At 39.0% G+C, this 19,839-nt stretch overlaps 1 protein-coding gene across 2 annotated transcripts; it reads left to right on the top strand.

Annotated features, from left to right (window-relative positions):
- The first annotated feature begins 1,462 nt into the window (after positions 1–1,462).
- On the top strand, positions 1,463–18,958 carry LOC143852341 (NADP-dependent malic enzyme-like). Of its 2 annotated transcripts, XM_077361730.1 has the most exons (20): positions 1,463–1,527; positions 1,815–2,039; positions 3,804–3,924; positions 4,013–4,087; positions 4,185–4,336; positions 4,597–4,702; positions 4,854–4,919; positions 5,501–5,596; positions 5,704–5,775; positions 5,924–6,007; positions 6,165–6,263; positions 8,387–8,434; positions 8,546–8,599; positions 8,717–8,815; positions 17,097–17,186; positions 17,276–17,353; positions 17,486–17,560; positions 17,681–17,771; positions 18,343–18,471; positions 18,572–18,958. In XM_077361730.1, the coding sequence occupies exons 2-20, from the start codon at positions 1,888–1,890 to the stop codon at positions 18,658–18,660; spliced, it is 1,776 nt and encodes a 591-aa protein (XP_077217845.1). In that variant the 5' UTR covers positions 1,463–1,527; positions 1,815–1,887; the 3' UTR covers positions 18,661–18,958. The 2 variants fall into 2 exon arrangements, with proteins under 2 accessions (XP_077217845.1, XP_077217842.1); XM_077361727.1 differs by lacking the exon at positions 1,463–1,527 and having other exon boundaries at positions 1,566–2,039.
- The last annotated feature ends 881 nt before the right edge of the window (positions 18,959–19,839 follow it).

Here is a 19,839-nt window from a genome sequence, read left to right as displayed (position 1 = left end):
TCTGGTTGAGATTTTACCTTAAAATCGGGCCACGTTCGGGTTGATTCCTATTCATTTTTTCGCAAAAGCTCAACACAACCCAACCCAACCCAACCCAAGTTGCACCCTATAGACAGATGTAGGCACATTTGATAACGTTAACAACAATTTCCAAGCAGCCTATAACACGAAAGTTCACGATACAGTAAGGATGTACATTCTGTAAATTAAAGCACTTTGATAGGCCAGGATGGACTAAAAAAAAATTAAGAAGAAGAAGAAGGAAAATGTGACATTTTGTGGGCCCGCATGTATAAAGATCAATCAGTAAATCCCTGTCAAATTTATCAAAATTAAGCCAATCTGACATACTGACCACTCGAGGAAGGACCAATTATCCAATTGAACCCTAGATCACATCATTAACATGGAAAAAAGTACGCTAAATCAATAAAAAAAAAGGCATAGGCAAGCTTAAATGAAGCACATAATTTTTAGATATTAATGTCTCAACAAGAAAGCCCATATATGATCTGTTTGGTTGCTTGTTTTGGGGGTATTGTAGGAGTTTCAAATGCATGAGATCTCCCAGCCCATATATGATCTGTTTGGTTGCTTGTTTTGGGGGTATTGTAGGAGTTTCAAATGCATGAGATCTCCCAGAGATCTCACCAAAGCATGTTTGGTTGTCATTTACACCTTTGACCACTACATAACTTCTACACATCATTATTGGTTTTTCTCCTAGGTGGTGCCTACGTGGTGGAGATGTTCCCTCATAATTTTCTCCCATTTTTTCACTAAAATGGAGAAATTTGTTGGGAGAATTAAGAGAAATTCTTGTCTTATTCTTTTTCTCTCTCTTACTTTTCTCTCTTTCGCCTATATTTTAATAATGACACCCTACATCTTCCACTAATTTCCTCGCGCAACCAAACACTACTTGCAAATCTCCTTCATAATAATCTCCTCATCTTCCATTCTCTTCCATTCTTGTCTAATTTTCTTTGACTTATTTTTCTCCTATTCTCCAAGCCATCTACAAGCAGCAACCAAACAGAGCTAGGCAACCGTAAGAATTGTTGTTATAAAAAAGCAGTAATAAAGACCGAAATTAGAAAGGAGATGTAAAATTATAGAAGATAATAATCCTCCTAACTTAATAAGCGATAGAGATGGGTGCCATTATCAAAATAAGGGTACATGGGTCTGTTAATCAAAATCATATCAACAGTAGTATTTAGTTGAGAGCCATGAAAAAAGTTATCGTTAGTAGTTCAGTTCGGCTCAGTGAAACAAAGACCTACAAAGCAAAATAGAAAAGAACAAAAACAAAGACAAAAAAGCTAGAGAATGACCCAACCCACTTCAGCTTGTCTAGGTAAAAAATCACAGAACAGAACACTTGATGTGTTTCTAAATTCCCTATTTTTTACCATAATTTTCTCCTTTTCTTTTTAAATTTCCCTCTATTTTGTCCTTAAAAACCCAGAATAATCTCAGTCTTCCTCTTTCGCCATGATCTCATCCTACAGTAGCAGATTTCTGGTAATAATAAATGAGACCCCCTTTCTATAAATAAAATGAAAAAAAAAAAAAAAAAAAACCCAGAAAGGAAAGAGAAAAAAGGAAAAAGAGTCTCCAATTTCTTTTGTGGGGTTTCCAATGTCAAACACAAAGACCCAATCAATGAATAAGAAAAAAAATGAGATTCCTTTCTCTTATCTTCTTCCTATAATAATAATAATAAAATCTTGTTTTTGGGTATAAAAAAAGGTGCTAGGGTTTTTGTTTTCAATCATCATCAATCTCTGTTTTTCTACTCTTTCTTCTAGTTCTTCTGATTTTCAGAGAAAGAAGACCTTTTTGAGCTGCTTAAGCTTTGGAGAGAGAAAAATTAGGGTTTTAATGGAGAGTACTTTGAAGGAGATGAGAGATGGGGCTTCTGTACTTGACATGGATCCTAAATCTGCCGTTGGTGGTGGAGTTGAAGATATTTACGGTGAGGATTGTGCCACCGAGGATCGGCTCATCACTCCATGGTCTGTTACGGTTTCTAGGTGAGCAAGAGAGGACTTAAATTGAAAAATTCCCTTTTTATGTTTTGGTTTTTTTTTTTTTTTTTTTTTGGAATTTTGAGTTTTTTTATGATGATGGGTTTCTTCACTTTGTTTCCATGTTTTTGTGGTGGGTTTGTGTTTATTTAATTGAGCAGATTTTTTTTTCTTCAGTTTTTTTCCTCATGTTGGTATTTTTCGTTCTAGGTGTGATTTTATTTTATTTCTCCGAAGATTCTATGTTCCTGTCGTGATTTTCATCGAGTTTTTTCTCTCAATTTCATTAAGATTTCAGGTCTTTGATGCCTTTGGTGTCTTTGTTTTTTTTTTTTTTTTTTTTTTTACTTTTTTTTTGCTTGAATTTTTCGGATCCTGTTGTCTTATGTTCTTAGTTCACTCAATATCTTTTGTGGGTTGAATTCTAAATTCCTCTTAGATCTGAAAATGGTGATGGATTATGTGTTCCAGTCATGATTTTCACCATTTCATTGATATTTCAGGTCTTTGAAGGTTTTGGTCACTCTGTTTTTCTATTTTTCTATTTTTTTTGTTTGTTTGTTTATTTTGCTTGCATTCTTTTGGATCCCGTCTTGTGTTCTTAGTTTCACTTGATATCTTTTGTGGGTTTGTATCCTAAATTCCTCTTAGATCTGAAAATGGTGATGGGTTCTGTGTTCCAGTTATGATTTTCATAATTTCATTGATATTTCAGGTCTTTGATGGTTTTGGTCTCTTTGTTTTTCTATTTTGTTTGTTTGTTTTGCTTTCATTTTTCAGATCCTGTCTTTTGTTTTAGTTTCACTTGATATCTTTTGTCGGTTGGCCTCGTAAATCCTCTTGATCTGAAAATGTTGATGAATTTGCTTTAATTTTTTGATTGTTTATCTGGCTCTCATTTGTGTTATGATCTGGTTGAGTTTGTATGACCAGATGTATGAACTTCACACCATAAATCAGTGTATAGTCAATCGTCCACTCTCTGTAAGAAACGATATCGAAATGGTTAGATGCCTTGAGATTATATTGCACTATCTCAAACATCCTTCCATCAATGAATGACTATATACTGAATTATTGTGTATGGTTTAAACTTCTATTTATTTTTATTTTCTGGTGGGTAGGCTGGTTTTCAGCAGACAGATGAAGTGGAATGATCAGGTGTTGAAACTTGAAAATATACACCATTATTTGGTGTGTGGTTGATCATCCACTATCCCTTCCCTGAAGGATCTCTAGGGTGTACTATCATCTCAAGCGTTGTATTATCTCCAGATCCTTTCTGAAATGGCTTGATAGTTCTGGGTATTTTATTTACATAATACACATGTGTCAGACTCTCATATTTGTGTTATTTATGTAGCAGAATCCTTTAATTCCTTTCAATTGAATATTGATCCGGATTTCAAGCAAAATGCAGATTCTCATTTTCCATTTCTATGGGTGTCAAGATTCTAAATTTCCAATCTCTTGGTGGTATTAGACCGTGGCTGTCACCGAGCAATTTCTTTCTTCTTTCTAGAATATTTTGAGAGCAAATACAGGTCGAAAAATCCGAGAAATCAGTCTATAAATCGGAAATATTGACCGTGTAACATAGGCACATGTCATTTTTATTGTCGCCATTCATCACCAGTGAGGTGATGACATTTTAAATTTGGAATTTTATCCGCCGAGGACCAATATCTCAAGTTTGTGGCTGGTTTACAGTTTGATAATGGAGTTTTGTACTTCTCAGATTATTCATTTAATTTCCTGTTGATGCTGCAGTGGGTATGTACTATTGAGAGATCCACACTACAACAAAGGGCTTGCCTTCTCTGAGAAAGAGAGAGACTCTCACTACTTACGAGGTCTTCTACCTCCGTCAATTTTCAGTCAGGGGCTTCAGGTAACTTAATGTCTTTAATGCTTTATGTTATCTTATCTAAAATCCAAACTGTCTGAGTAAACTCTTCTACACTGTTTTTTCTCTCCAGGAAAAGAAACTCATGTACAATCTCCGCCAATATCAAGTTCCATTGCAACAATACACGTTTTTGATGGAACTTCAGGTAATGAGCTAGACAGATTCATTTGTTCTTTCTATTCTTTAGTTGTTAAATATCGAGGGACTACTTATTTAGCTGCTGTCCAATTATCCATTTACAGGAGAGGAATGAAAAACTATTCTACAAGGTTCTCATTGATAATGTCGAGGAGTTGCTTCCAATTGTATACACACCTACTGTTGGTGAAGCTTGTCAGAAATATGGGAGCATTTTCAAGCGCCCTCGGGGTCTTTACATTAGTCTCAAAGAGAAGTATGCTCATTCAACAATGTTTTTGTCTGTGTTCTTTACCTTGTGATAGCCAAGGTTTAAAATTTTGGTTTCGGACATAGCAGAAACTGAAATTTCGGCCGAAATCCAGGAATTTTTTTTTTCAAACCTGTGCTGAAATTTGGGACTCTGGCTGAAATTTCGGTTTCAGTCAAAATTTAAAACCATGGTGATAGTTTCATTTTTTTCTCATGCTCTTTACATATTATTCATTTAGCCTGAGTATTAGTTGGATTTGGCAGGGGAAAGGTTCTTGAGGTACTGAAGAACTGGCCTGAAAAGCGTATTCAAGTTATTGTTGTCACTGATGGTGAACGTATTTTGGGGCTTGGAGATCTTGGTTGTCAGGTAATAAATTTGGATCAATTCTCAGAGATCTTTGTAATGACATATTCATTTTCAAATGTAAATTTGGATCAGTTTGTCGGCAGTCAATCTCAGTTCTTTTAGTTATATCTTACTTGGTTAATTCTTCAATTCTTTGTTTCAAATGTTGTAGGGAATGGGAATACCCGTAGGCAAGCTTGCTCTATATACAGCACTTGGAGGGCTTCGTCCTTCTTCTGTGAGCACTTTATCTTTAACAACTGATTTTAACCGATTTTATATTCCATTGGATTGAGCATAGGCTAAATTCCTCATTCTGCTTCATGTTCCCATAATACCTATGATTTAGCCGACACTTTGAAGCTATTGCCGACACATGTGTCCTGCCGTGTCCGACACGACACGCGTGTCCACCCATGTCGACATTCCTTTCGACACTTTTAAATGTACTGCTATAAGCGTTGGTCTTAATGTGGGTTTGTGGACACATTTGTGTGCAATGTCAAGTGTGGCATTCTATTTTATTATTGCATATTGTGTGTACCTCTTTTATTATAAACTCTTTTTAGCTCTTTTTTAAGTTATATCATATATGCTTTCTATTTTAGCCTGTCCCCCCGTTTCTAAATTTTTGGGGGTTACTGTGTCCAACACTCTGTGTCCGTATCGACACACAACACTCGTGTCCGTGTCCACAAATCATTGCATAATAGAAAAAATTTCTTCAATATAGAGAAAAGATGATATAGGTCACATTATTTCATTTTTTTTTTCCTTCTTGAGATTGTAGAATGTTAACATTTGCATTACCCATTGCAGTGCCTGCCTATAACAATTGATGTGGGAACGAACACTGAGACGTTGTTGAAGGATGAGTTCTATATTGGGCTTAGGCAGAAGCGAGCGACTGGCCAGGTCTCTTTAAACAGTATCACTGATAGGTTCATTGATTTTTTATAGTTTCTTAGTCTATAATTCTAAAGGGTGGTTTTACTTTCCCCCCCCCCCCCCTCCCCATGTAGGAATATGCTGACCTTCTTCATGAATTCATGTCCGCTGTTAAGCAAAACTATGGGGAGAAAGTCCTCGTACAGGTCAGTCATCATAGCAAATGGGCCCATATTATCAAGCCTTTTGGGCTCGTCAGAACTTACCCGCTCTTCTCCAGAGCAGTAAGGCTTTTTTTTTACCCATCAATACTTTTCTTTTAATGTTTTGGCTTAATTTCACCACATTTTACAGTTTGAAGATTTTGCAAATCACAACGCCTTTGAACTGCTTGCGAAATATGGCACGACTCATCTTGTCTTCAATGATGATATACAGGTAACATGTTTGGTGTTCATTGCTTTTGCAAATGACAGAGATATTCACCGTTTGTCTTTTGAGAGCAATAGCCAATTGAGAATTTCATTTCAAGGAATATTGCTTCTTTTTTTTGGGAGAGCGCTTCTATTGTTGACGGGTTATTCTGGGTTTGCAGGGAACGGCTTCTGTGGTCCTTGCAGGGCTTATTGCAGCCTTCAGGTTACTTGGTGGAAAATTAGCTGAGCAAACTTTCTTATTCCTCGGTGCTGGTGAGGTGAATCCCCACATTCATCTCTAATATTTTCTCATTTTCCTCTTGTGAAACAAACAATCACTCCAAAAGCTTAAGCTGTTGGAGATGGCGTTATTTAATCTTATATACTTTAACACTCCCCCTCATGTGTGGCCAGCCCCTCTTTTCAGGGTTGGCCTACATGTGGCCATTCTTTTGGGTTGGCCATTACATGTGAATTTTTCATATCAAGGATACCATGTGAAACAACCAATTACTCCAAAAGCTTAAGCTGTTGGAGATGGCGTTATTTTATCTTTTATACTTTAACACCTCTCAATCATCCTTTTAATTGCTGGTCATTACATAAAAAACCGTGCTGAAGGGGTTACTTGTAAAGAGCACACAAAATAAAGAAAAGTATTGAAGAAAATCATGGCCATTGATACCATTCAAAGAAAAAAAAATCATGGCCATTGATATGTTTGTTTGTTCGGATCTTGTACCCAGCTCCCACCTTGACCCGTATTGCGCCTGCCATTAATTAAGGTGCCATGAATCTATCAGGTCCTTTATTTCTACAGCTCTAATTGTATTTGTTAAAGTATAAAAGATAAATACTGCCTTCCTCCAACAGCTTAAGCTTTTGGAGAAGTTGGTAAGTTAACATGGTATCAGAGCCAAAGGTCTCGAGTTCAAACCTCCCGGATAGCAAAAATCGACATGCGATGGTCGGCCCAAAGTGGGACGACATGTGCCATGTGTTTGCCAAGTGGGCCACATGTGCGGGGGAGTGTTAAGGTATGAAAGATAAATACTGCCTTCCTCCAACAGCTTAAGCTTTTGGAGAAGTTGGTAAGTTAACAGTATTATTTTGGCAGACAAATTTTATCTTTTGAGAACCTAACTTTGATTATGTTCCCAACCAGAGAAACAATAAATTTCATATTTCTCAAAATACTAGCTGGTGTATTTTAAATAATTTCATATAGGTGCCTTGCAGTCACTCTTGTATTATTTTGGCGGACCGTCTTTATATTGTTGAACCTCTTGAAAACTACTGTTGTTATCTTTCTCTCTCTGACAAATTATATGGTGCCTGCTCAGGCACGTACACTGGAGGGGCATCTGCCCTTGATATTTGATCCAAAAGCAACCCCTTAAAATGTTTAAAAAGTGGGCTGCTGTTGGGTCAGATTTCAAGGGTGGATGCCCCCACCAGTGTATGTGCCCGATCCATATAATCTCTCTCTCTCTCTCTCTCTCTCTCTCTCTCTCTCTCTCTCGTCATGGATTTTACTCCATGAACATAGATTTGTTACTTTTTGACACGCATAATATTTTTCTAGATTTCAGGTTTTATTTTTTTAACTCACTTTTTTTTTTAATGTTAAATAATTTCATTAGAGACAGACCAAGATGGTCACTTTTTTTTACCCACTTTTGCTTTGTTCTGTTTAACAAGAACTCCTTTTAAAATCCCTAAGCACGTATTAAACACGTGTTAACACACGGCTATTAGCATCTTACTTTTACCTTTTCCGACTTCTGTTTTTTATATAATTTAGTATCAATACTTGTCAGGATGCTTATCATTAAAAAAACACTTGTGAGGATGCCTTTTCAGATATATATCATTTTTTATGCATACACATTTAAGTGTATATATTTCTGTTTACCTGGATTCAATTTTCTTTATCCCGATCTTACCATGAAATAATTGTTTATCTTTCAAGCACAATCCATGCTAGCACTAGTAGTATGATATGTGAAGTTGAAAGAGAGACCTGAGTTCAAAACATGTTGTACCTGGTTTTACTGTTCCACTTAAAGAGAAGTCCGATCCAGGTGTTTTCGGGCCTTTCGGCCAGTATCTGTCTTCAAACTTGGATTCTTTGTTTCATTGATGATGGTATTAATTTTTGCATTTTGGTGTTCAAACTTGAGCTTAACCTAAAGTATATTTATCTTTCTGTTTTATCTTTGGCTCTATCAATAAGCATATGTCTCTATGTTATATGCCTGTACCGATGTTCCGGAATTTTGGTTTCCAAGGAAGTGTCTGACATAGATTAATCTTTGTGTTAAAATTAGTTGGGTCTATTGTGTTACTTTCTCATTATACTGTCAATTTAAGCATTGGAGATTATTTTGCATGCTTGCAGGCCGGGACTGGTATAGCTGAACTCATAGCTCTTGAGATTTCAAAGCAGGTATTAAGTCTATTAGCATCTTGGATTATGTCCCTCTCTTTTGATATATGGTAGGCTCTCTTGTCTTGCATAAGCCATATTGAGGTACGCGGTGTTTCGTTCTTTTGGCAGACAAAAGCTCCATTAGAGGAGACTCGGAAGAAGATTTGGCTTGTGGACTCTAAGGTATTACAAAAGCCGGTAGTGAATTCCTTGCTTCTCAGAGCTTACAACCCCCTTTTGCACTTTATGCTCAATCTTCTTTTTTGTCTAACAACTAGCAAGCATTTTCTCTTTCTCTAGGGATTGATTGTTGGCTCCCGCAAGGACTCACTTCAACACTTCAAGAAGCCATGGGCTCATGATCACGAACCCATTAAGGACCTCTTAGGTGCTGTCAAGGTATGAACCATTAAAACTCTCTTTAACATGCACGTTTGTACATAATTTTTGTATGAATCTGATTTCATCTGTTGTGCTTTATGTAGCTTTTCCTTTATAAGCAGGATTCCTTTGATCAATTAAACAAAAACAGGCCACCTTATTTTAATCCTGTGTCACCCTATGCACATGCCCTTAGCTTATTCTCATCACAATGTCGAGGTCACAGGTTTGGGGAATCATGACCATTGGAGAAGTACCTCTTTCTTAATAAAGTTTTTGTGCTTAAGGTACAGGATTTTTAGCGATTAAGAATTTAAGATGAATTTTTATGGTGACAACAGTGCCCTCATATTTAATGAAACTAAAGTAATATTATAGTGAGTGAAGTATGTTGGTTTCATCTTTTGATGGAGATATGATCATGTGAGAAAACCCTAGAGAAGGAGAGAGGGAGATCGCAGGCACGAGCAGCGATGGAGAACGCATCCAGATTAGTGGGGAGGTAGAAGGGGAGACCTAAAATTCTCATCTGGAAAGATATGAAGGAATTGATGAGGTGAGGTGAGGTGGGATGTGGTGCGAAGCAGATAGGCTAGAAGACATGAAAGGGCGTCGGACATGGAAAAGGCTAGAAGGCTCAAAGATTGCAGGTGTTCATGATTCCTGCTACTCAACTCCAGACGAAGAGTAGCATGCCTGAGATGTGGGAACATTTGGTTGTCTAATGATCAAAACATCCCACGCCCTCGCGAGATGCAAAGGAATCAAGCGGTGAGTTTGGTGATGCCGAAACCTCAAGCGACTGATGTCCAAGCCAATGGATCTGGTATAGCACCCAGATTTTTTGAACAGGATCTTAATTAAAGCCAAGAGAAGGGATCCTCAAGAATCCTATACGGCTCCAATCGATCCCAAATACTAGAAGAGGTATATGGGGAAAAATGCTGCCTAGATGGTCTGGGATGCTTGAAATATGTGAGATGTGGTTATGTTGGGTGAGCGGGATAGGTACAGGACTTCAGTTGTATCAGCTAGATGCCTGGACCCATTTGAAGTGCTGCTTGTGCCCTCTGGCGAAGAAAATTGTGAAGAGTTGATGAAGACACAGCTCCAGAGGGTCGAGTCCCCTTTTGAGGAAATATCCCTGATGTCGTGCATTAGTAATCCATCAGAAACGACAGGGTTTTGGAATAATAACAATAACCCTCCAAGACAAGTGTCACCTTACGCTAGTGATCGACTGTGGAGGTTCTATAGGGATCTTCGAGACTGCGATGAGATTCGGACAGGCCTTCAGTCAAGCAATTTTGAAAAGCGAAGAGACAATATTGGACCTGAACTCCACCTGGATTCAAAAAATACCATATTTCGACCGAAATTTTGAGATTTCATTAATGTTTCAGTCGAAATATGCAACGTTTTAGATAAAAATAATGTTCCTGTTGAAATTTCAACAGAAACCCTGACAAAAATAAAAAAGAGAACAACAAAGATATTCCTTAAAAACGACAAAAATTAAAAAGAAAAACCAATAGTGAAGAATCTTACCTTGATTTTGTACCGAAATGTTTTCGTGATGTTACAAGGTTTTGGAAAAAATTACGTACCAAAATCGAAATGTTTCGGTTTCGCTGATGACTGAAACCGAAATTTAAAATATTAGTGGTTCGAGCGAGGGACTAATTGAGGCTCATGTGGTAACCAGTGTTGGGAATTTAGCCATTGGGTAGACCTGCTTGAGGTGTCTGGTCACCTGGAATGTGGAGTTGTTGGATTGGAGTACTCAGTAATCGATCATCAAGAGGAGTTGTACAAGATGAGTGGCTGCTCTAATCAACTAAACAGATGGCATCAAAGAGGCACAGCACACATTCTCTTAAGGATTTTGGAGATTCGTAGAGGAACAGAGGCGGTGTTAGAGTTCAACAAATATTGGAAAGTGCGGAATAGTAACCCCTCCCCTTTTTCGCCATGTGCAGAAATAAGGCCTCGACTGAAGTCGTGGGGATGGCGACTCACAGTTTGGATATCCATCTTTGTCGCCATCGAATGCCCAATTGCAATGTCCGACATTTAACCCAGGTACACACACTAGAGCCTTGGTGAGTTTAGCTAGTGGATGATTTTCTTCTTGCCATTTGCAGTTTAGGGGTCTAGGCTCTTCGGTGGTAGGGGATCAGTCAGTTCCCTCAGATGAACTAGCATCCGATCCAAATCCTATCATATGCGTGGAGGAATCGGGCAGGGCTAAAAACCTTAGAAGGGGAAAACAAAGTGTGGAGATCGATTCTAATGGTGAGGACTCTAAACATCTAACAGTGGTCCAAGTATCAGAGGAGAAAATTCTGCTGATAAAATGGCAGGGGCTTGACAGATCGATGCGTGACTTGTTTGTTAAATATGCAGTGGAAGCCTCATGAGACTATCTTTTTCTAGGATAGAGAGGAGGATCTGAGAAGAATGTTTCAAATGGCAAAATTAAGGGACCGTATGTTCCGAGTCACCGGTGGAACCCAATTGTGAAGCATCTATAAAGACGAGTAGAGAAATGGTTTGATTGCAGCCATCGGGAAATTATGATCTGGCTTCAAAAAGCAAAAATAAGGGCAAAGGAAAAGGTAAAAGGGGAGGATATAGCTCGAGAGAGAGAGAAAGTCTAGCTAGGCGATGTCACCATAAAGAACCTATCTTGGAATATGAGAGGGTTGGGATTCCTCGAGAAGAAAGCCTAGGTTACAGAGTTGGTAAGAAAATATAAACCTGACATTGTGAATTCAGGAAACTAAAATGGATAGCATGAATAGAGCTATCATCAAAGCGATAAGCGGTCAACTCAACTAGGATTGCATTGCCCTCGATGCGGTGGGATCCTCATCAACTGGGATTTTGTTTTTTGGTTGGTTGTGTGTGTGTGTGTGTTGTGGGGGGGGGGGGGGGGGGTTGTCATATAGATTAGTGGAGTTGATAAGGAGATTCTCCATGTCAGTGATGCTAGAGAAAGTATCAGATAATTCTAGGTGGACATTTACAGGCCCGGGCCCACTCACGTAGCGGATTACAGGCTACCGAGGGAGGAATTGGACGTAGTTAGGAACAAGGTTGCCAGAGCGGGAAGCGAGAAGCGAAGGCTCTCAGGAAGGTGGGAAGTAGATAGCGTGAAGGGTCGGAGAATTTTTTTTTTTAATAGTTTAATATTTAAAAAAATAAAAAATTACTAAAAATATATAAGAAATAATTATATGAACCAAATATTAAAAAAAAAATACTTTTTTATTAAAGAATCCAACATTTACTTAAAGGAAAATCACTATCAGTTGAAATGCTTGTGTTGACCAGTGCCTGACAAGAAGAAAAAATTTTAGAAACCAAATTATGAGATTTTTTTACCATACTTTTGAGATTTAATAATGTTTGGACATGATAGAATTTATGAATTTTTAAATTGAAAAAATACCGCATCGTTTGGAAGTTAAGATTTTGACCCGACCCTTTTTTCGAATTTTGTACTAGAACTGGAAAGTTGACTTTTTATCCTTTTAGATTTGGGTCTTGGAACTATTTTTAATAGATTCAAATGGGGTTTATTCCCTTATTTACATGTAAATCTTAAGCACTTAAATTACTTTACATGTAAATGCTAAGAAGAGGAAGAGAAGAGGAGTAGCAAGAGACAAGGGTAGATAGGAAACGCGCTTCCCATAGAGTGGGATACACATTTCCCATAGAGTGGGAATCGAATTTCCCATAGAATGGGAATTGTGTTTCCCACGTTTCCGAAGCGGGATTCCCAAAAATCGAGGAATCGAGAAGATTCCTGTTTCGGAATCGATTTTTGGGAAATCGAGATTCCCCATTCTGAGTAGAGATTCCTGCTTCCTTGGTTAGGAACCAATGGTTAGACCTGGCAAACGGGACGAGTGGGCTGGGCCGGGTTTCACCGGACTCGTACGGGTCCGGGTCAAACGGGCCGAGTAAAAAATGACCCGGGAAGTTACGGGTCACTAATTGGTTGACCCGGACCCCACCCGTACAGGTCGGGTGGACCCGCGGGTCACCCGTTTTTTTAATGATTTTTTATTTTTTTCCTGTTTTTTAAAGATTTTTGTTGTTTCTATAGGGATTTGCTAGCCACCATTGCCAAAGGCTACTTCGTGCCCATTCTTTGCAATTGCATGTGATCATGTGATGATAGCCATTTATGTTCACTTTTTTCAGATTTGTCTTAATCATTGACGTTGTGCAAACTGCAAAGGATTGAGGAAGTACGTTTCTGTAAAAGTTGTTAGCAATAATAATCATGCGGGTAAGGTACTAAGTTTTGGAGAAAAATTACGGGAAAAAAGTTTCAAATTAGAAAAACTACGGAAAAAACTACAACAAAAATGTATAAAAATATGAAAACTACGGGAAAATGCCCAAAATAAAATGTTGTTTCACTTTTCTCACTTTTCTATGGGCACCCGCGGGTCCACCGGACTGGCTCAGTTTTTACGGGCCGGGTGGACCCGCGGGTCGTTTTCAAACGAGTCACAAATGAGTGACCCAGACCCGGAAAATACAGGCAGGCCGGGTCAACCCGCGGGTCCGGGTCACTTCTTGCCGGGACTACCAATGGTCAGACCCATGGTGTATTGGTGGTGATTTTAGCGCAACTGGATTTGTGGTGGAAAGGATGAGATGTTCTAGAAGTAATCCATGTTGGCTTTCTTAGATTTCATCACTAGGAATTAACTTGTGATCTCCCTTTGAATGGTGCCCAGTTCATATGGTCAAGGAATTTCAGTAGAAGCAGGATTGATCGATTCCTTATATGTCCAACTTGGATGTCACTCCTTCCGGCTGTTTGGCCACAACCCGATTCTCTTGGAATCAAGGATGAAATCACCGGGCCCTATTCCTAGACCTGGCAAGAAGTGACCCGGGGCCGCGGGTCGACCCGGCCTGCCCGTATTTTCCGGGTCCAGGTCACTCATTTGTGACCCCGTTTGAAAACAATCCGCCCGAAAAAACTGGGCCGGTCCAGGTGGACCCGCGGGTGCCCGTAGAGAAGTGAGAGAAGTGAAACAACATTTTATTTTGGGCCTTTTCTCGTAGTTTCATATTTTTATACATTTTTTCGTAGTTTTTTCCTTTAATTTTTCTATAGAGGTACCTTCTTTCAATATTTTTTCCGTAGCTTTTCTAATTTGAAGTCATTTTTCCGTAATTTTTCTCCAAAACTTAGTACCTTACCCGCATGATTATTATTGCTAGCCACCTTTGTAGAAACGTACTTCCCCCATCCTTTGCAGTTTGCACCACATCAATGAATAAGACAAATCTGAAAAAAGTCAACATAAATGGCTATCATCACATGATCACATGCAATTGCAAATAATGGGCGCGAAGTAGCCTTTGGCGAAGGTGACTAGCAAATCCCTATAAAAACAACAAAAATCTTAAAAAAACAAAAAAAAAAATTCATTAAAAAAACCGGGTGACCCGCGGTCCACCCGGCCCGTACAGGTGGGGTCCGGGTCAACCAATTAGTGACCCGTAAATTTCCGGGTCATTTTTGACGCGGACCCGTTCCGTTTCAAGCTTGCTTGGCTAGAGATCACCAAAATGCAAGAGCAATTGGAAGGCTGGTGGTAGGATGCAAGTGCATCGGGAGGGCAAATGTGGTGCTAAGTCAAAAACTTTGCCATGGTAAAAGCAAGTAGAAAGAATGGAAGGAGTTCCCACAAGATGTGGAGAGGGAAAATCGGATCCTATTGCGTATTCAAGAGATTAATAGGGTGGAGGAGGATGAACCAGTGGGAAGATGGTTGGGGAGATGGGACTTCTCAAAAGGAAATATAACCGGATCATACTACAAAAAGAAATTTTGTGGAGATCCAGATCAAGGTGGCTTAAGAAAGGGGATAAAAATATAGCTTATTTCCACGGGATTGCTAGTGCGAGAAGAAGAGGGTAACAAGATTACTTCCTTGCAAGTGGGATGAGTTGTCAGGGATGAAAAGGATATTATTTTCAAGGAGATTGTAATTTTCATAAGGAGTTGTACGCCTTGGAAGGAGGCGAAAGACCTAGGTTAGAAGGAGTGGTATTCAGGTCCTTACCCAAATTGGATAAAGTTGCTCTAGAGTGACCTTTCGAGGAAGTAGAGATTAGAAGATGCCTATTTGCATTAAGCAAGGATAGAGCCCTTGGGCCCGGCATTTTTTGTTATCTTTCTGCCAAAGGTGTTGGGCTTTAGAAGGTGACATTCTTGGCTTCTTGAAGGCTTCTCACGAAGGTTTAGCTTTGGATAGAAGCATTGGGGCTACATTCATCGCTCTCATTTCAAAGAAACAAGGAGAAGTAAATGTAAGAGACTTTAGACCAATCAGCCTTGTGGTATGTGTGTATAAATTGGTTGCGACAGTTCTAGCTGAGAGATTGAAAAAGTTCTTCCAAAGATCTTCTCCTCTAATCAGTCACCTTTTATACAAGATAGAAAAATCTTGGACAGTTCGTTGATTGCTAACGAGGTAGTAGATTACTACTTTGACAGGGTGGCCCGTTTGTTGGGGAATTTGGAATCATTGTACATCAAGAAGTCTAGAGTGCGAGCCTTGGTGCAACGGTAAGGTTGCTCCATTGTGACCTGGTGGTCACGGGTTCGAGGGGTTCGAGTCACGGAAACAGCCTCTCTGCAAAGCAGGGGTAAGACTGCATACATCTAGCCCTCCCCAGACCCCGCAATGGCGGGAGCCTCGTGCACTAGATCTGATGCTCGTCTAGGGTATTCACTGACAAGGGTCTGTGTGTTTAGCTGAACCGCTATCCAGGACAGGATTCGTACGGTTCATAATCTTGAAAGCAGAGTATGCTCATCATTGATCATAATTCTCTTTGCGTGGAATGTGGGGAGTCTGTCGACCATATCTTCATTCACTGCAGGATAGCTAGAGGAGCGTGGGGCAGGATTCTAAGAAGATTTGGGGTGTCTTGGGTCTTTCCACTATGGATGTTAGATATTTTGGAATCTCGGTTCTTCATTCCTTGGCCAGAAAAGGGGGGATATTGTGGAGGGTGGTGCTTTTGACGCCATATGGGTGATATGGGAGGAGAGAAACACCAGGGGTATTTAGAAGCAAAGCCAGAAGTCTGCCTTTCATTTATACACAGGTAATTGTGATAATTATCTCTTGGGTGGAGAGTGAAGACTCTCCCCAGCTTTAGTTTCATCTCAAGTTACGACTTGTGGCATCAATGGAGAGAGATTTGTGCCAGTGGAGAGCAGGTGGATCACATTGCTCTTAGATGGGTCCCTCATGAACTAGGAAATCTTAAGTTTAACTTTGATGGATCAAGTTTGGGTAACCCGGGGCCATTAGGAGTAGGGGTGCAACTCAGGCAGGTCGGGTTCGGGTTGAGGCCAACCCGACCCGAGTTCCAACCCGACGAGGCTCAACCCGACCCGACCTGAGCACCCCTTTTTGCCAACCCGAACCTGACCCGACCCGAGTTCAACCCGACCCAACCCGAGATTTTAAGCTTAAAAACTAAAAAAAAATATTAAAAATTTCGGGTTGAACTCGGGTCGGGTTGCCCAAGCCCTCAACCCGAACCCGACCCGAACTCAACCCGGGTTGAGAAAACCCAACTTGAACCCGACTTGAACTCAACCCAATCCGAATTTTTTCCGGGTTGAGCCCGCCCGAGTTGCACCGCTAATCAGGAGTAGGAGGTCTTCTTAGGGATGAGCTGAGAGAGACTAAATGGGTCTTTTCGGGTGCTATTGTGGTTACTGACTCCAACGAAGTTTAAGTAAGAGCAATTCTGCAGCGGGTAAAGATCTTATACGCATCCCATCCATCCCCCTCTCTTCGCCCTTTGGCAATTCATGCAGATGTTTGATGAGATATTGGATCGGGTAGAGGGTTTTGCTGTAACTTTACTGCAAATGTGCTTAGATTTGCTGATAGCGAGGCAGATCGACTAGCCAGAGCGGGAGTCGGGTGGGATAACTTGACTATTTTTTACTTTCTTCCCCATTGATAGCTGGCTTTTTATGTTCATTTATCTTTCTAGGCTCTTGTAATTTTCTTTTCTTTTCCATCATTTATTGACCATCTCGGTCGTTGTTTATTGCTCTTAATGAATTCAACTACATTCCAATATATATATATATATATATATATATATATATATATATATATATATATATATATGCTATTGATAATTTCTTATGCATTTATGGGTGCTGTATAATCTAATTTTTCTAGGATATTTTGGAGTATTGGAATTGCTTATCCTTTGCTTTCATATCCAGTCGATCAAGCCAACGGTATTGATAGGAACATCAGGAGTAGGAAAAACTTTCACGAAGGAGGTGATCGAGGCCATGGCCTCTTTTAATGAGGTGTGTATGCTTTCCACCCCTATCTTTCTCTCTTAAAGGTATCTTAAATTTAAGAAGCAGCTAATGGCCTCCTTTACAATGACACACAGAAACCCATTATTTTTGCTCTTTCAAACCCGACTTCGCAATCCGAATGTACGGCTGAAGAAGCTTACAAATGGACTAAGGTAAATATACACTTTCTCTCATTACTATCTTTATCTAGAGATGTAATAGCTTATATAAAACCTTATTTTCTCTTTTTTATTGTTTTGAAGTAAATAAATATATCAACCTTTTTTTGTTCCTCCTTCCTTTAGGGTCGTGCATTTTTTGCTAGTGGGAGCCCATTCGATCCTGTCGAATATGAGGGCAAGGTTTTTGTCCCGGGCCAGGTTTGCAATTCAGTTCTTGTCTTTTTTTTCTTGGTATTTTTAACATTGCATGCAAGTGAGCAAAGATTTGTGTTATCTCTAAGATACTATATATAATATATTTTTCTTATGTGAATTCAGGGAAATAATGCATTTATTTTCCCGGGATTCGGTTTGGGTTTGGTGATGTCAGGGGCAATCCGTGTTCATGATGAAATGCTTCTGGCAGCGTGTAAGTATACAAATCAAAACATAAGGAGTTCTCTTTGTACGGTCGGGCTTCTTTAGCATCCCTTCAGTATCATAAGTTGCTTTAGGATACTTATAAAAATAAAAAGTATTCTAGTCTATTTTCACTATGTATGGCTGTTGCACAACATTGTGTAAGTTAGAAGCTGCCATTATTAGAGCCTCCCTGCTTGTTTAGAAAATGATCAAAATACCCTTGTAGTTTGGAATTGTTATGAAATAACCATTTTAACAACTCAAAGTTTCTCCTAAACTCGGGATGGGTTCTTGTTATTATTTTACATACACACCTTTCTCGGTTTATGAGTTGATTTGAGTCGTTCTCCCTAGCTAATTAGAGTAGGAAGGATATTTTGTATTTGCAGGCAGGAGCAGTTGTATTTAATGAGCTGTAAATCTATAATCTATAGCTTTTGGTAGAATGTATAGTATGAGTTTAGATTTTTTATTAGATGAAGAATTAGTGAAGCTTTTAGCAGTATAAAATATTAGTCTACTCTAGATTATATTAACGGTTACATACTGTTCCTCCTTTGTTTCTTTTTTGCAAATAGCGGAGGCATTGGCCAACCAGGTGACGCAGGAGGACTTTGAGAAAGGGATGATTTATCCATCCTTCCGAAAGATCAGAAAAATATCTGCTGACATAGCTGCTAATGTAGCTGCTAAAGCATATGAACTTGGTCAGTTGTTCCTCCTTTGGATTTTCATCCCTATAGGATTTTCATCTCTCTCTCTCTCTCTCTCTCATTATTTTTTCTTTATCTTGGGTGTGATATATAGGTTTGGCGACGCAGCTCCCAAAACCAGAGAATTTGGTGAAATATGCAGAGAGCTGCATGTACAGCCCGCTGTACCGTACCTACCGATAAGTATTGTCAGAAATGTCCTTCAGTTTTTATTAGTTTTGCAGTTTGTTTAAAAAATAGTATAAATTCTCCCCATTATTAGTATTTTTTTTGGGGGGTTGTGTTGCAGTTCTTAGTTTTATGTTGCTGTGTTAAGCATGGATATGTCTTCTTGCTTGAGGAAGGTAGGACGCTTTCGGCTTAGGAAGAAGGCATGTAGAGGGGTGGTTGTGACTTTTGTGTAGTACGAGTTTGAGGGAGAAACTATGTGAACATACATCTATATATGCTTCATGTTTAATAAATAGTTTCTCTAGTGCTATGATTGCTTGCTTTGTCACCAAATCAAATATCTCTTGCTTTGTAGTTCATTGAGAATTGGATGTTTGAGTGTACCAATTAGATTCTCTTTCTACAGTCTATTTGAGGAGTACAAGTGGAGGGCCACTTGTTCCATGATGCAAACCATTTTTGGGTGGTCTTGGTTTGGAACACACTAAATTGCTCCCTCATTAGACAATTCTAAGCCTACAATTTGTACCCTCTGCATGAATGGTTAGAGAATAAGAAATAACTGTCTAGATTCATCAAGAAAATCTCCACAGATCAAAAGGGTTTTGGTAATTTAATGGGAGTGTTTTGGCACATAGGCCATCCATAACAGATTTGGTTGGATTATTGAACACAAGTGCTGCCCCCACTTATTTCTTTACAGGGAAAATATGGCCATGCATAGTATAAAAAAGTCCTGTTGAGAGCAGTTGGATATAGATTCTTAAGCTGCATTTGTCCCTTGGAGAGATTGTGACATCTTTGGATTTATCAATAATCTGAAAAAAAAAAAAAAAAAAAAACTTTCATTCTGGTATAGAGCCAATCTTGAAATGAAACTGACCCTTCAATGAAGGTGAAAAGGCTGAGATTGACAATGGAAATCAACACTGAGGCCCTTTATGTTCTGGATTTTGAGAACCGATTATTGGACTCAAAATTAAGGCCCTATTTGTTTTGGATTTTGATAACAGATTTTGAGAAGTCAAAACTGATTATTGGACTCCAAATTGTTTTGGATTTTGAGAATAGATTGTGAGTCTAAAACTGATTATTCGACTCAGATTTATAACACAAGTACGTGATTGGATCTTTTGATCAGAACCAAAACTATAATTCTGGCAAATATAGTTTTGGACTTCTGCTAAAAAC

This window comes from Tasmannia lanceolata, unplaced genomic scaffold (genome assembly GCF_043159265.1).
Source record: "Tasmannia lanceolata isolate RefF3 unplaced genomic scaffold, GAP_Taslan_0.1 ptg000003l, whole genome shotgun sequence".
Classification (NCBI taxonomy): Eukaryota; Viridiplantae; Streptophyta; class Magnoliopsida; order Canellales; family Winteraceae; genus Tasmannia; species Tasmannia lanceolata.
Note: the sequence above shows the minus strand (reverse complement) of the source record. Positions and strands in the feature narration are given on the sequence as shown.

Bases quoted from the DNA above. Each gene is read 5' to 3' on its own strand.
- LOC143852341 (XM_077361730.1), top strand. From the start codon at position 1,888: ATGGAGAGTACTTTGAAGGAGATGAGAGATGGGGCTTCTGTACTTGAC. The intron at 8,816-17,096 runs GTATGAACCATT...TTTCATATCCAG, and splicing joins ACCTCTTAGGTGCTGTCAAG to TCGATCAAGCCAACGGTATT. The intron at 17,772-18,342 runs GTAAGTATACAA...TTTTGCAAATAG, and splicing joins TGAAATGCTTCTGGCAGCGT to CGGAGGCATTGGCCAACCAG.